The sequence below is a fragment of the Corvus hawaiiensis genome, chromosome 6 (assembly GCF_020740725.1).
Source record: "Corvus hawaiiensis isolate bCorHaw1 chromosome 6, bCorHaw1.pri.cur, whole genome shotgun sequence".
Classification (NCBI taxonomy): Eukaryota; Metazoa; Chordata; class Aves; order Passeriformes; family Corvidae; genus Corvus; species Corvus hawaiiensis.
The window spans coordinates 16,134,416-16,151,602 of NC_063218.1; the positions used below are offsets into that span (position 1 = coordinate 16,134,416).

Sequence of the window (17,187 nt, forward strand, 5' to 3'; positions counted from 1 at the left end):
TGTGAAAAATGTGTGCTATCATACAGATGTATTTTATTGAAAAATATTTTTCTCCGTTTACTTTGGAGAAAATTTTATTTCTCTGGCTCTGAGATACATTGTGAAGTACCATAGTGCTGAGGTTAATCATACAGAAAAAGGAAGTTTGCCAAATGTTTTAAGGGCAGCTATCCAGTATTCAGAATCACATTCTGAAGGAGAGACTTGCAGGAAGAAAGGCCTTTACAAACAAGACAATTTCCAAGGGTGAGTGATGAAAGGGAATAACCTGCTCTGAAATGGCAGAGGTCAATAAGGTGGACAAAAAAAGGAAAGAAAATTATACTTCTGCTTCCTAGAGCTGAAATCCCACCTAGCTGCCAACCTGGTGAAAGAAGCTCTTCTGTTTTCTGCTTCTGAGTGGGATAGATTGCACTGTCACTGACTTTGAGGGTCCTACTCCCTGGTCAAAGTGTGAGGTCCTTAATGCCCTCATTTCACTTCAAACAGTATCTTATTTACCTCATTTACAAATCTAAACTGTTGTTTATTAAGCTCTATAAGATCTTGAGATAGCAAACACAGTCCAAGGACAAGAAATATAATTTGTTTCAGTTTAGCCACTGAGACAAGGGCACTTGTATTATGGGTACTGATTCCGAGTAGCTGTTTTAAAGGCAGTAAGATTTTTGGGTTGTGTTCAAGGTACTAAGCAGAGCAGGGTAAGACAATATTATCCTAGAACAGTGCGCATAGTCTCTAGCTCTGATTACACACAGATTTTGCATTATGCCTCTTGGGAGTGAAAAATAAGACAAAGAAAAAATCCAAAGCAAGGATTAACAAAGCTAACAAGACCCCGAGGGCTTCTTTCCAACAGGCTTTCCCTACAATCCCATCGGTTTAAAGCTTAGAGTAAAAATGCAAGTGTGTGTATGGAGAGAGGGGAGGTAACTTCAGGATGAGAGCTTAAAAACAAAAAAAGATAATAAAGCTCCCCGCTATAAGTAACCAGAATGTTTCCAAAACAACTCATAAACCACAGAGAAACCTGGCACTGTTACATCTTAAAAAAGCAGCTGCACAAATGTTTTATGTTTTAAAATAAGCAGTGTGTCAAAGTGATGGGGAACTGAGCTCAAATGAGAAGGACTTGGTGAGACTTTTTGCTTTCCTTGTGCATGTCTGCATTTAGGAGAGAAATGATGGACTTGCACAACAGGTTATAAAATGTGTCCTCATACCATGTTTTACAATATCCCCCAGGCCCGTGGTCACTGTTCTTGCCAAACCAAAATTCTGGGTTCCTAGTTCAGAGTAGTCTCCTGAAGGGGAAGTCCTTGACTTTAACCCAATTTTCAGGGTTAATAGAGATGTGGATAATGGAGAACTCATCCTTGGCAGACAGACTGATCTTGGGAAGATGTCTAGGTTAGACATCCTTAGGGACTAGAAATCATTCAGTGTCTTATCTCAAATCAAACCACAGACAGCAGACTAGACAAAGATAATGTCTCCTGTGTCCTTATTACAGCCCACACAAAGGTGGCCTTTGGTCTGGTACTGCCTGTGGAGGCAGATGAGATCCAGCAGAAAGCAGCAGCAAAACAGGACTCCCAGAGCTGAAGGTCAGGGCTGGGGCAGAGCTGCCCAGCTATCCCATGCCATGGAGCTGACTTGCTCAGTGGGAGGCTTCTCATGCCAAGAAGCTTCGCAGGTGATGGCTGACTTTTCTTGCTAATGAGAAACTTGCATAAACAGGGGAAATTAGCCCATGCAGAGCCCCGGGTGATGCAGGCAGATTGTTATCTGTGTCTGAGAGAGGCTAATCCGAAGCTAACTAGGGTAGCTCTGCATCTTATAGGCAACAACAGGAACTGCATTAAGAGACAACATTCGTCAGTCTACTGTCCTTAATGGCAAGGTGTCTGCCACCCTGAACAGAGTCCTTTACTCCGAGCAAAATAGGAGACAAGATGTGGGCCCAGAGGCCTCCTTAAATGCAATTAAACTCCTTAAAATGTGAACCTGAAGGTTAACTACATATTCAGCTTTTCCAGTCTCCCCTGCTAAAAATACAAAAACTTTTAGTCACCAGTTTGCTAATCCTTGAAAAAAAGTAGTCTTGGACAAGTTTTGCTGCTGAAATATATGATTTGCTTAACTAAGATGGAATCAGACAGTTTTGGGGAAAGAAAGGAAGAGGGATCTTCTGTCCCAAGGGTGTTGATAACTTGTTATTTTTTCCAGCACACTTCTTTTTTCAGGCTTGTCAGGCCCAGAGCTGACAACAGTTTCTTACTTTGCCTCAATCACACGCTCCATCATGCAGCAATAAAGGAAAACATTCCTCTTAAGTAAATTGGAAAAATTGACTCTCCACACAGTACAGCAGCAGAGCTGCCTGTCAGGCTATACAAAAAGCATACAAAAGAAGTCTGAATAGCTGTGTTGATACCTCAGTGCTGAACGCTGTCAAGAGCTCGGCAAGTAAAAGGTCTCTCTGCAGCCCAGTTAATAGAGTGCTGGCCAGGATGGGCTTGTTCAGGGCTGGTGATGCACAGCTGGCTGAGTCCCTTCAGCAAGCTGTGCTTCAGCCCTCAGCCTGTAAAATCGGTGCCTTCCTTCGGAGAAGTCAGCTGAATTCAGCTTGGCAGGGAAGAGAAAGGGCAGCTCCTTGTTCTGCTGCCAGCAATGCTCTACCTCGGGAAGGCTGGTTGCTATGGGGGCAGCTGGGCCACAGTTTTGCACTGACTTCCCACCCATCCCAAGAGTGCTTTTGCCCCGCCTGCAGCCTCCTCTCCTGGCACCATAAAGCAGCTCTGATGGGTTCTTGCCTCTGTGGTCAGCCTTGAGCACATTGGAGGCTCACACAGTTATTCAGCACTACAGGATGTGACCCCTGTTGGTAACTTGCTGCCCCTTTCCAACTTGTTCTCAGACTTCTCTTTCCAGTCTGCCACCAACCCTTCCCAAAGTCACCTGTAGCCCCTCAGGCCTTTATCACTTTTTTTCTCCTCTCCAGACTTTATTTCACATAACTCAGCATATGGTAACACCTCTAAGGAAGCATTGCCCCACCACACTGTCCTGTTTTCACACCACTACATCCACATTGCCCACTCCTTCCCAGCCATAACCTGCATGAGGCAGAGAAAGACAGGGACCAGAGGGGCTGGAGGGTCCCTGACAGGGACATGTGCTACTGACAGATGAGGAATGGCAACAGCCCTTCTTGTGGCAGCAGTGTCAGCATGAAGTTACAGCCTGAACTCACATAAAACCTGACTCTTTCCTCTCCTTGGAACAGTACCCCGCACCCTTTTCCACCAACTTTACTTGTACTCATGAGGCTGCAGTACCTTAACTACTAGTTGCTGGGAAAACTGATGCTTTTGCCTTATATACATAAATATATATTCAGTAAAGTCATGTTCCATAGCGAACTTGAAGATGCTTAATGACCTTCCTGACTGGTAGACAAGTCTCCAGGGCAGTTCATGAAGTGGCTGCCAAGTCAGTCCCCTCTTTGCTTTATTGCTGAATGGCAGGATTGGTTATCAAAAAACCTGCACACAACCCAAAAAGCAAAAAAAGCACCACCTTGATCTTTTCACTCTGTAATGTCAGGTTCAGCTTCTCATCTATTCAGAGGAAATCAAAGCTATAAATAGTCCTACCCTGCTTTCATGCCTTAGTTTACAGAATTAAGAATTCTTCTTTCCGTTGTTGAACGCTGCAAGGCTTCCACTGAAGGAGGCCAACTGTTTTGTTTAAAGTGACCATTTAAAAAAGAACAGTGGTACCATTACAGTGATAACAGAAGTAACCAAATATACTTTCTGATGGGCCCTTCTGCCTGCAGTTTGATGAGTCAGAGATTGTTTTGAGAGGTTCGACTTGGGAAGGGTGGAATGTACATTTACTTCTTGGATTGTCCCACTCCAGCTGAAAATTCCCTTTAACATCTGTGCAACAACAGTCCAGTAGCATTGCGGTGTTATTAATGGCACATGATGAAGTCTATTTCAGCCTGCAGCAAGCTCAGCTCTCCAATATGCCTAGGGGCATATGATTACCTCTATGTGGCATTACTGGGCTTTTTCAAGTACGTTCAAGTACCTGATAAGAGTTAACTGCAAATCTGCACTGATTAAATAAACTGAGCACATTCTATCTTTCCCTATACAAAAAGGGAGAAAGAGCCACAGAAAGGAATGTTATGGGTTTGGGGGAGATCACAGGTGAGACACTAATACAGAAAATATTTGTTTTATTTATTTTTTCACCACTATCCCTCTGTGAATCTTAGCAGTATTTCTCCAAGAACCTGGCCCTTGGAAGTGCTTTTGCTGCTGTACTGAGATATTCTTTCTGAGAACTGCTCTCTGCCCTGAGCTTGCCCACAGCCTGACTCAGTATCACTTATGGGATCCCTCAGGCTGGCAGGGACAGTAGGAGGTATCTAGCACAAAACCCTGCTAAAACCAGGGCCATCCATGAGGTCAAACCAAGTCACTCAAGGCTTCATCCAGCCCAGTCTTTAAAACCTCCTGTGAAATCTGCAAGTACTACCCAATTAAATGTCTTTATCTTAGATGTCAGGGTCAGGTGTACCAGCACAAGCACCAGTTTATTCTCTTTAGCTATGAAGCGAAGGATCCCATCTTTCTGACCTCAGTCCATACCACAGATTTCTACCTCTTCCATCTTCATTCTAATTCAGAAGGGATCAGAAATAAATGCAATTAAAATCAATTTTAAAAATGGCAGATTGTCTTCTTACAGGTTATTTTCCTATAACCTATAAAATCTTCTGTTTCCTGAGTATTTACAAAATTTTAAGTTTTTTCTCTGTATTTGTGATGGTTATTTTTCTTTCTGGAAAAATATATTCTGTCTATCTTCACTCCACTTCCTGATTCCAGGAGGCAGAGTGTTAGCAAAAAGACTTGCAAAACTGAGGAAGCTATTACAAGAGCTGTCAACACTTCCACAAAAATATTCATATCACAAAGTTCATCTGCACAACTGGCCACTCTCATTAAAGGAGCTAAATTGTGGGTAGGCTGCAGTAACTGAGCTATCCTCCTGTTTTTTCCCATGACCTCATTTGTGCAGGACTTCAATGTAGTTCACATGGGAAAATACTACCTGACTGTACTGTGACATGTTAGCAGCAAGCGCTTTAGTCTCTGAGATCATTAATCCAGCCTCAGCATTATGTATTAAAATAAACATTAACAAAATTAAACAGGGAAATCTGCCATAAAGGACCATATTTGGCCATGCTGGCTGGGGTGCCAGCAGAGTGCAATAGGCAAGTCCATTGTCAGCATCTGAAGGTGCTTGAGCCAACAGAGAGCATCTACTGCACTGTTCCTGCTCAATCTGCCTCCTCTTCCCTGCCCTGTGAGTGTGTCCCCACGCAGCCCTGGGACACACAGATCCGTGCAGGCACACGGACTGGAATTTGTCTCCTTCGTATTTGAGCTCTGCCATCATGCCAGGCATACCCACAGCCCTCATCTCAGGCTGGCTGGGATGCAAAGACCAGGGCTTTCAGCAGCTCTGTTCAGAGCTAAGCCTGCAAAGATGAGCAAAGTCCATCCCCCTGTTGCTCTGATGCCCTGCTGTAAACATGCTGCTGCCTGATTACTGTCACTTAATTTCCATCTGTTACTGTTACAGGACAGTCAGAATGACTGCACATGTCCTTTTTATCTGTGCAAATGGCATTAGTCTATAATAAAAAACTGGGGGTTTTTCCCATATGTGCCTGGGAAGGAGGAATGGCAATGTTGAAGTGACTGAAGTGACTTCCTAGTGATTGGCAAAGTTGACTTTGGGAGTTAAGTTTGCTTTCACATCTTTAGACTGCACCTATTTGGGATCATTAAGGCAAGGAAGTATATTGTAAAATCTTAGCCCTTAGTTGATTTCACGTTCCCTAACATCCAACATGGAAAGGAACACCTTTGCTCACCTAAACTTCTGTTTGCCCCCCCCAGCAGGGCCTCCTTCCTGCTGCATCTGTATCTGGTGTAACTCTTCTTTCTGTCCTGAGGGACAGAGTTCACTGGCGGACGTACAAAGTCAGATCCCCACAAATTTCCATGGCAAACAAGTAAAAGCAGTTAGAGAATTAACCAGGCAGGTTAAACTGCTGCTATGTATTTTACTTGAGTTATAATCCCTCCCTAAATTCCTACTGTCTCAAGCATTTCATATCAAACTCCAGTCCACACTTCCCGAGCTCAGTCTGACTTTAAGAAAGGTCAGATAAGGTGACCAGGGCAGACATTGGATTTCTTTATCAACATCCTTTTTGCTACCAGACTTGCAATTTTGCACCAACACTCAGTGATTGCTCTTAAACTCCTTTGGAGTGCAGTAATTGCCTGCACTTTTTCTGTCAAGGTATATTGTGGGTCCTTACCACAAGCTCATACCACACAGCCTGGAGTGCAGCTGCTGTCCATAAACCAGAAATTGAGTATAAGCTACCATGTCCAATGACACCGTGTCTCATCCTTCAAAGGAGGTATCAATCATGTTCTGGACATTTTTGTATTACTTGGAGATAATTTATTTTGGTTTTCCTATTTGATTTTGCTAAGGTTATTTTAAGACCTCTGTTATACTCCAGCTTATTCAAAGTCAGTCTCCAGAAAAGCTGGGAGGGTCAGAGCACAGAGAACTTTAATTTAAATCTAATAATTTTCCTCTAATAAATGAAAAAAACACACTACAGCCCAGACTTCACTACAAACCCCTCCTTCAGCTGTGCATTCATCGATTTTGGGGGGCTCAACCCAGCCTTGGCCCCATGTGCTGTAAAAGCTGCTTCTGAACAGTTATGTCTGGTGGCAGATTGTCCTCCACAGGTACAGCTTAAATAAGGAACAAGGACAGCAACTCCACAACAAGGGCTCATGTGGACTGCCTCCAGAAAATACACCTCCAAGTGAGCAAAGCCACTTGCAGCAATGGGGGAGGGAGGAGCATGATTACAGGAGATGAGCAGCCATGGCAGGATCAGGCCAGCCTCAAACCCCTTAGGATGTGAACCTGAAGAGTTCAGGACTGACCTAGCAAATCAATTTCATTGTTATTTCTATTTTAAAAAATTTAATAATATGAACAATATGTTCTTTATTCTGTGGAGTTGCAGATACTTCTGTTTAGTGCCATTTTGCTTGCTTAGAATCACATCCTCTTTTCTTGGTACAGAAGAGGTTGGAAAAAAATAACTACACATCCCACACCAAAGCATACGTAAAAGATTCCTGAGAAGTATGTGATCAACTCGTGTGTTTCATGAAATCAAATTATTTTCAGCTATTATTCACAAAATTTCCCAGAAAAAAGAAAGCATTAATTCAGTTTATGGTGCTAGAGCATCCCTCTATTAAAGGATTTTACCCCTGTGGCAGATGCCTTCATAACTCTTTGTGAAAGTAAAAGCTACTGTCACTGCCTGCACCACATGGTCTATTGTACTCAGATGCCTCTTACAAGCTCTCAGTACATGCTATTTCAGAAATGTACTTCAAACATCTGATTCTTTCCTTTTTAATATTGCTATAATGGAGCTGAGGTCAGCACGATGACTTCTGACAGTATATACATGAAAAGGAGGGGGAATTAGACCCTGAGGTTGCCACCAGTTTGCTGAGAAGAGCCAAGGGCAGGAGTCAGCTGAGGAAGGGGTGCTCAGTTTGTGAGGCTGGGACTCCACCTCTGAATGAAGCAGAAGTAAGGGTCAACTCTCAGAAAGAACGTGTACAAACTAGTTGAGAGTTTAGCAAAGATTGAGAGGTAGCTGCCAACACTGCATCTCTAAGTGGTAGAAATCTTGTAACAAACTTTAGGTCTGGGGGACTTGCACTGCTCTGAATAAGAAGTAAGGGATCCTTCAGGCCGAGTGCAAAACCTCTGAGATCCAAGGCTTTGAAACTTGCCAGGTTTCTCAACTTTCTGATGAACCATATGGCACCTGGAATCTGCTCTTTGGTCTCTACTATAGCTATTGATGCCACAAGGATTTAGCATTCCCGTCTATGGAGGAATTCCAACCAAAAAGAAGGAACCAGAAGAAAATTTTTTAAATCCATTCTCTTGTTCTCTCTAAGGGCTGCTTCACAGAAGAGATGAAAATTTCCCACAAAAAAAAAAAAAAAAAAAAGAGAAAGAGGTTTCATTTCTTGATTCTCTTACCTAGTGGGTTCTTTGGGGATTTCCATTTAAAGAGAAAAATCACAATTAACTCCACTCTTCCCATCAGAAAACTATACTTCCCTAAATATTTCACCAAATATCAACATAGTTGTTATGGGGAAAAGAAATAGTAAAACAATGAACCACTCTTATTTGGCAGTGTAATAGCCAGAAGATTCTGAAGGGTCTTTTTGTACTTCATTGAATGGCCATCTCTATATGGAACACAGGGGGTGGGCAACAACCTCTGTACCATCATCATGATACCATGGAAAGCCTCCTCAGATCCTATCTGAAAAGTAGGAAGGAATGAGAATAGCTCTACAAACAGCCAAGGACAAGAAGCAGCTGGCAAGGTTCTTCAAAACAGTAAGCTGGTTGCAACTTGAATTTTGCTGGGTTGAAACTTGAATTTTAATTGAAGGAAGGCTCTCCATAAAATCAGAACTATATATGTCGAGGCAAATTCAGATTTCAGTTTACATCTCAATGCATCAACTGTGTGGAGTCTAACGAGTTGAACTGAGGTAACGAGAAGGATTTGTTCCCACTTCTTCAAACCCTTTAGGAGGAGCCAGCTCTCAGAAAGGGACAAACAGCTCTCCGTGGGGCACGTCACAGAGATAATTTCTTACCTGTCAACTCAGAAAGGAAAGAGGGATTTTCTGAAGTTAAAGAATAGATGTTTGGAAAAAGTCCAGAGTGGCCCTCAGGCAATGCAGCTGGGGTGTTTTACATATTTACCAGAGTGTTACACCAAACTTCCAACTTACTTGCATTCCACAGCAAGAGAACCTCTCTTGAGGTGCTCAGAGGTCTCCTACCCTGACACTTACAGAACACCAGGGATGAGTGAAGGGCACATCATTAATCTGAGGCAATCCAGACAGACCATTTTATGTGTCAGGGAAGCTCAGGTTCTAAATTATTTTAAAGCATTTAGACAATTTTTAATTTTATTTCTGAAAAAAATTTAGAAGGCAGTGGAGTAATGCAGTTTAAAAGCTAAAGAAGTAATTAATTACCTAAGGTATGAGATTACTCTGTGACACAGAAGATTTACCATCTCCCCTGGCATTAGGTACAGTCCTTTGTCTTTATTAACCAGAATTCGTTCAATTTCTTTTAAACTTAAAAGCCAGGGTACTTACCCTAAATGAGAAAGGAAGCAAAACAGTGACCATTCTGTACCCAGTGTGTTCTTGTCAAAACAGGGCAGGATGAAGAACTGAGAGGCTTTCTACCAACTGACACTCAACACTGACAGAACTCAAGCTAAAAATAATGTCAATATCCACTATAGGCATGCATGAGCCTCATAGCTGCTGGGATTGCTGCACGTGATGGCAGCTCTCCTGCTTTATGAATGAGAGCTGAATTTTAATTACCTTCCTCCACTTACTTTGCAACTTGTATGAAACTGGTGAAAACTGATTTAATTTTTGTTTCTACCAGAAAGCTCATCTCCCAATACATCCTTTGCACTAAGTTAGTGATAAACTAGAAAAACCAAGCAAGTCTGAAAAGCATGGCAGAAAAGCCTCTCTAGATAGGCTAGCTCAGTGACATTTTTGTACTACGTTTTACTTTGCCTGCCCTAAAAGAAATCAGATTTTATGGCACAGGACATGAGTCAAGAAGTAACATTTCTATAAATGATGTTTTTTAGGATGACAGGATTTGATTTTTTAACTTTTATCCAAAGGAAAGCTTGAATCATCAAAAACCAATTCCCCACCGTGAAAAATCTAAGTCCTGGGTCAAGTTCAAATAGCTAAATAAAGAAAAGGTTTCCCTACCCCACAGCTAACCTTTGCCCTTGTATTCTTAATTGAACACCTGAAGTTGTGGCAAAAGGTTTGCTGATCCTGCCCTCACACAGGAGCACTGAACCCTAAACACCTCTGCAGCTGGGTGCTCTCAGGAGCAGGCAGATGAGAGGGAAAGCTTCCCAGGGGGATGCAGCAGCCGGACAGGGAGCAATGTTGTGACAGCCTGTGGTCTGGCCTTGAGATTAGAACAGCCTAAGAGTTGTCCCTCTGGCTTTAAAGCCTGTTTACAATGCAGAGGTATGAGAAGAAACATAGGAGAAGGGAAAACTTCATTTGAGCAACTGTCAAAATTCATTTGAACAAGGGGAAAGAAATGTTGCAACATTGATCTGAAGAAACATGTGTTCAACAGAGAATAAAACAGTTTTTCTGGGGAGCTGGCTTTGGGACAGAGTTCAGTGACAGAGGATTTAGATCTGTTCAGATAAATAAATAGTGTGAAGTTATTTATATATATATAAATATATATATTTTTTGAGTGCATTTTTCTATGACTATCCTAAAATCCAGGTGTTTACAAATATTCCTTTGAAAGTGGAAATCATGTGCCTTACACAGCCGTTTACACAGAGGGCTGCATTAGATGTGGCTGACTGTGAACTGGGTTAATTTTCACTTGCTCATGGCAGACTTGGTTATCCAACTGGGAACAGCACCAGCCACGAGATCCACCCGCTTCCCAGTTAGGCTTTGAAAACAAACAGTTTAGGAGTAACTTGTTGTTCAGAGTGACTGTACAAGGTGCATGAAAAGGCTGTGTAGCAGTTGTCAGATGACTGGTGACCCCCAAGTTCAGTGGCTTAAACAGAGACAGGGTCAATGAGTTAACAAGGCTTAGTCTGAGATGCTTTCCACTTTCCTCAGAACTTCCACCTGGTGAAAGGCAGCTCTCCTTTCTCGATCAAAGGACTGGCCTCCTCATCTGGAGGTGCATTATTTCCCTATTGCGAGTCTGTAAATGATAACAGAAGGTGCAGAACCGCAGGGGAGCTGAGGTAAAACAGCTGCAGGAAATATTAACTGAACTACATCATAAAAGCAAGATCTGCTGCTGGTCACAAGAGGAACCTGCTCAGTGCAAGTGAGATTACATAAATATTGGTGATCACAAGAGGGCTCAGTACAATAACCAAAGCAAGACCAAAAAATGTAAAGACCTTACTTGATTTTTCTTCTTTAATGTTGTACTCCAGCACACCAGGAGCTTCGTTCTGCACCGGCAGGCGGACTGAGAGGATCATGTTGTCCACATTACCCTCTTTCCTAACTAAGAATATCTGAAAAGGCAGAAAAGAATCAAGAGCTCAGCTACATTATGTGAGCTTCTAAACTTTATTTTAAGTCATTGGCAATGTAGATTTTTATCAGTACAATCCACCTTTAAATAGCCTTATTTTAGCTTCATTCCACTTAGTTAAGCTTTATACAACAAAAATAATTAATAAAGGGCCAGTTCATCAGACCTGCGAATGAACTCGTGAAGTTTCTATGCATCACCGACGTCCCACTTACACCTAAAGCAAACTATTTCATGAACCGAAGAGTTTAAAACTGCACTCATGATTTGTTAAGCGATGGTCCTCACGTCAGGGCCCTAAATCACAGATGACTCACCCTAAAACATCCCAGTCCAGGTCTAAAGCATGGGAGTCACCTGTACATTGAGTCGGTAAGGGTTTGAGTGTCCATGAGTGGGACATAAGGCCAAAGGCTCTGGTGGCCACAGTGTCTATGACAGAGCATTTTCATGGGACCATAAGATCATTCAGGCTGGCAGGTATCCTGGGAGGACTCTTCTCCAATACCCTGGGTGAAGCCATGAGGCCAGACCAAGTTTCTCAGGACTTTGTCTGTACAAATCTGGGGAATGTCCAAAGCTGGAGACTGCACAGCCTCTCTTGGCAACCTGTCCCACCACTTATCATCTTCACAGGGAGAAAATGCTTCCCTGTACCCAGTCTGAACCCCTCTGGTTTCAATGTACACTGTCATCTCTTGTCCTCCCACCCTGCGGTGCTGAGCACAGCCTGGCTTCATCTTCTCCATGACCTCCCTGTAGGTACCAGGGGTTGCTGTGTGGTCTGCCCGAAGTTGTCTTCTGGCTGAACAAGCCCTGGTCCCACAGCCTCTCTCGAGTGGGTCTGTGCCCAGCTCACTGCCCACCATCCCTACAGGATCTTTCCTACAGAGCAGCTCAGCCAGGCAGTGCCAGCCCGGATCGCTGCCAGGGGTCTGCCTTCCCAGAGGAAAAGCTTTGCTTTTGCCCTTGTTGAATTTGGGAACAAGCCCTGTCCCCAAAAGCTTGTCTAAGATCTCTCAAGTGATCATTCAAGTGTATTGAGTGGTCCTGAAATCACAGAATCACAGGATCAATTAGGTTTGAAAAGACCTCTGAGATCATCAAGTCCAACTGATGAGCGAACACCACCACCTCAACCAGACTGTGGCACTGAGTGCCACATCCAGTCCCTCCTTAAACATCTCCAGGAATGCTGACTCCACAGAACTGATGTGCTTGAAAAGAGGTCTGGAGATCACCTAGTCCAATCCCCTTGCTCAAAGAAGGATAAACTACAGCAAAAAAAATTGGTCTGGCTCAATCCCATCAGGTATGCAAAAACATTGATAGAAGGCCCCTGAGTATTTAATTGGAACCAGTGGAACTACTGGAGCCATTGTGTCCCACCAATACCAGTGGGAAAAAAGATTTTAAAAAAAAAATTTAAAAAAGATAAAAGATACAAGAAATAAGAAAAAGAGAAGAAAAAAAGAGAAGAAAAAGGAAAAATGCCTCATTCTTTGTATGTTGTGAGATCCTAAGTGTGTTTCTAATTAAAGCTCATTGTCAGGGATATTTTTAGCTTGTATCTTGAAGGTGCAGATACAAAGACAAAATAATCTTCATCTGTTCTTTGATAGTAAGCTTAGGCAGAAGAGAGTCAAGGTATTTTTAAAAAACTGAATTAAAAAATCAAGCTAATTTTGTAGCCTGGATGTTAACATTAGAAAGAGAATTGTGAGTTGATAAAATCATTAATCAACTGTAACGTATGGAAATCTATCAAAAACCCATTAATTTCTTGGACAGAGGAATTTTTAAAAAAAGCTTGTCTAGAAGCCAAGACCTCTCCCCTCCCTGCATGAATCCCAGTCATAAGTGCATGTCCAGTCTCTTTGAAGCACCCATGCTGAACACACAGCTTTGGGGCAGCTTCACAACCTCACACAGTGAGAAATGGAGCCCCGGGGGTTCAGGCCCACCACCAGGGCAGAGGAAGTGTAAATAAAGGCACGGGTGTATGCCCTAAACAGGCTGATTTCTAGCTCAGGGCAACCCCCACCTTCTGTCACAGAATGCGTCTGCAGGTAGGAGGCAGGTAGTATCTGCAGGGAGAGGCTCTCCCTTGCCCAGGTCCTACCAGCCACATGGCAGCGCTGTCCCTCTAACCTTGACTGTCAGACAGCACCATCTTACATGGCTTCATCTGAAATTTAATCTAAGCAACCAGGGAAATGAAACCTGGAAATGAATCACTTCTTTTTTCCTGATCGGCACGCCTGGTTGCCATGGATCCAAAGGCTAAAATTGGACTATGGCTGTTCAGAGAAGTAGGAGGTGGGTTTTCTGAGCTGTACTTAACCCTACAGGTCAGGACCAGTATTGAAATCAACCTCTTCTATTTTCACCACAGTTGGGAATGGTGCTGCCTCAGTTTCAGGCGGGCTCAGAGTGGGCAGGAAATTCTGCCCTTGTCATGGGACTCCGCTGATGCACCACCTCTTCTCCTGCCTGCTTCTGACTGCAACTGAAGACTGTGCCCAAGGACAGTGTAAGCAGGAGGAACAGAGGCAAAATGTTTCCCCAAAGCCACTCAGAGGTGGGAAACTCCCTGACTGCAGGGAATGGATAATGGCTGAGGAGGCTTGGGGCCATACATGGGTACACCACAGTCAGTCACACACATCCCCACTTACAAACAGAGCAGAAAAACAAAGAGAATTATTTGCTCAATCTATTTGAGAAGTCTGATTCAGGGTGAGGTGCACTGCACAGCCCAGGCTGCTCAGGTGAATCCCACTGGAGGGTGTCACTTGGCTGCGCCAGCATTTAGCCCTGGGATAGGTTGACTCAGCCAAAGGATGGGTCCAAATGTCCTCAGAGCAGGTGTGCCCTGATATCAGCTCAGGTCATTTGCATCTGCACTTCCCAAAGGATCCAGCCAGGACATCTACAGCCTGCTCACCTCTCAGACCTCAGGAAAAGGGAGCAGCTCCCTGTGCCACAGAGCTGTTTTCCTTAAGCAAGCCCTGAGCTTTGCACAAGTATATAATTTTCTAATACTCAGTTTATGTAAACCAGATACCAATTGTTGCAATAAAAATGACTCCCATCAGGTGAATTTAAGGGCCTTTTCTTCACAGTTTCTTTTTTATTGGTCCAGATTAGGATAATCACCATACTTTTGGGTATGGTAGTGAATGGGAAGCCATCTCCATGAATCTACATGGTAAGCAAATAAAACCAGAGATAAGATTCCTCATTTTCCCAAAGCCAATATATCTGTCTTGTGCTGTTGAGAGAGGTAAAGCATCTAATAGCAATGGAAACAGAGAGCAGTCTGCTAAATACTTTTGCTTCCACATTAAAAAAAGCACTGTTCTCCTAACCAAGGACAGGAAATGTGATTGTCTGAACTGAAACCATTTTGGACTTACCCCTGCTGTTTCTTTGCCAAGGATGGCCCCAGCCCTTTCCTGGCTCATGTTCAGTTGAAGCCAGACAGGACACGTCTTGATGAGTTTGTCAAGGATGCTGATCCCTGGAAGCTGGAGGCAATTTCGCAGAGCAACGGCCTGACAGAGATGTGTTTCTTTTCCTTCACTGGTACCTCCAACAGGGCTGAAACACAGCAAGGGAGTCCCTGGTGAGCAGAACTGCAAATGGAAAACTCTGGGGAGTAAGGACTGTAAGTGCAAACAGAGAAGCAAACACAGGGGCGCTTAGACATCAGCAAAGCACAGGCACATTGTTACGACAGCAGGTTGGCAGGGTGATTTGTGCTCAGCTCTGCTGGCTTTGGCTCACCCATCAATATTGCTCAAGTGCAGGTGCCCACAGACACAGGTAAGGGAGGCACAGGGGTAGCCAGCACCACAGACAGCTGAGCGTGCCTGTCCCCTGGATGCCACCCTCCAGCTGAAGGGTCTGGGAGATGTTTCAAAAGTAGCAATGCAGCAGAGAAGTCCCTGCAGTGTAATGGCAGACTGGTGTTAAATACTGGCTTCTAGCTATGATGCTGATTTGACAAAGTATTTATACATGTGCTAAGCACTGCAGGCAGTGGAAATACTTGTGCTGAAAAGTCTGGTCACAAGAGCTCTACTGGATAAGGCCATGGACTCATGGGGATATGGGCTTGTCATTCATTTGATTAATTGATTTTACATTTAAAGAAAATGTAAGAGAACATACACAAAAAGTGTTTTGCTGCACTAATTTTCTTCTTAGATGTCAGAACTGAGAATAGGAGGACTCTCACTTTTGATTTGGTCTTCAAATATTTCTCCTTTTCCTTTTATTTTTAAAGATACAGATCTTAAAGTATTACATTTCAGATAAGGTCAGTCTTAATCTACTAAAAGAGAGTAATTTCAAAGGCCTAACCTAACACAACAAGTCTCTCCCAAAAGTCAGTTTGTGTAAAAATAGCCTTTCAAATCCCACAAGCAACACAGAGATTTTATTTTTAGTAGCTTTTTTTTTTTCTTTTGCAACCCTTCAGACAGCTTTCTTAGAAAATACAGGTGCCTCTGCAATTTGGGTTGTAGATTAAGGGTATTAGTTCACAGAATCTTGATTTTTATCAATCCTTTTTTAAGATCATAGTCAAGACAGTAGGAATGAGACAACTGTGCTTAAAAAAAAAAAAGCAAATTAAAATAAATGAAACTCCCTCTTTACCTGCAATAAAAGCCCAGCTTGTCACACAGGTGAGGGAATTTCTTTCAAATGTAACAGCATGTGATTTTAATCAATTTCATCTGAACGTATAGAGTAAAACAATGGAAGACAGCTTTTGGAAGTTAACCTGATTAATCTCTCAGGGTTTTTAAACAGAAGAAACAACCAAAAAAAAGCCTTGTAACCATATGAAAGGAAAACATGTGTTGGATGGCGATATTCATATTCAGTAGTAGGAAAGAAGTAATGAGTTGAAGGGAAGGAAAGCTGAGTTAAAACGAAATGTTCCATAACAGCAAAAGTTACTCCCCTGTTTAGTCACATAGACATGAACCTGATCACATCTGAATGATGTGTGAAACAAAAGGAGGTCGATGCTGATAATGTCCTGCTGTGGCACCAGCAGGTGACACATACGGCCATAGCTCCTGTGATGCTGAACTTTGTTAGCCATTAATTATGTAAGGTGCGGCCAGCAAAGCACTGGTGCTCAGAAATCCCATTGCCTGGAGGGAAATGAGGGTTATCAACAAAGTCAGGAAAGTAACACAAACCAGCTTGGACCTGGTGAGCATCAGGCACACAGTAACCCTGGCACAGGGTTCCCCACAGCGGGTGTAGGCATCCATCCCTCTGCTCCCTCTCAGGAGCACACCCTCTGGACAGAGCCCTGCTCACAGCACCAGCTGGGGTTTGGCAGTGAGAACAGGCTGGTGAAGAAAAATAACAGAACTGATCTTCCAACATGTGTGGCTGCATGTAGGGTCTAAATTTTGGAGAATGGATAGAAAATAGAAAATACTTCCAAACTCAGACATACAAGATGAAAAAGGAAGAGCCTGAAAATATTTGTCTTAATGGAAAATCTCATTATTTGAAAATGTGGAGTCTTTCAGTATAGCAAATTTAGGGCAGTGGGTAAGGCTTTTTTTGGCAGGAGTCTAATAGTTTGGAGGCCCTAAGGGATGAGGTATTCTCCTCTCAAAAGCCAGACCAGCCTGGAAGGAACTAAGCAGGCTCTTGTACCTGTACAAGAGGGAGGAAAGCACAGCTGAGTGAAAGGGGAGACTTTGGTAAAAGGAAAGGCCGGAAGAGTCATTAATGGGATCATATGAAATCAGGGGAGTGTTTGGCGAGACATTTCCTGTCAGTGAGTTTTAAGAGATGATGGATAAATTCCCAAGAGAAGAGGAA

The 17,187-nt window shown here is 43.1% G+C and overlaps 1 protein-coding gene across 2 annotated transcripts in view; it reads right to left on the reverse strand.

The window, feature by feature from the left end:
* RIN3 (Ras and Rab interactor 3) overlaps positions 1-17,187 on the reverse strand; it is a 67,606-nt gene that overhangs the window by 34,146 nt on the left and 16,273 nt on the right. The window contains exons 2-3 of one of the 2 annotated variants that reach the window (XM_048305404.1): positions 14,748-14,931; positions 11,194-11,308 (exon numbers count right to left, since the gene is read on the reverse strand). In XM_048305404.1, the coding sequence (XP_048161361.1) occupies positions 11,194-11,308; positions 14,748-14,931 (299 nt within the window). Of the gene's footprint in view, positions 1-11,193; positions 11,309-14,747; positions 14,932-17,187 lie in introns of those variants that run through there. The other variant, XM_048305405.1, reaches the window with a different exon arrangement.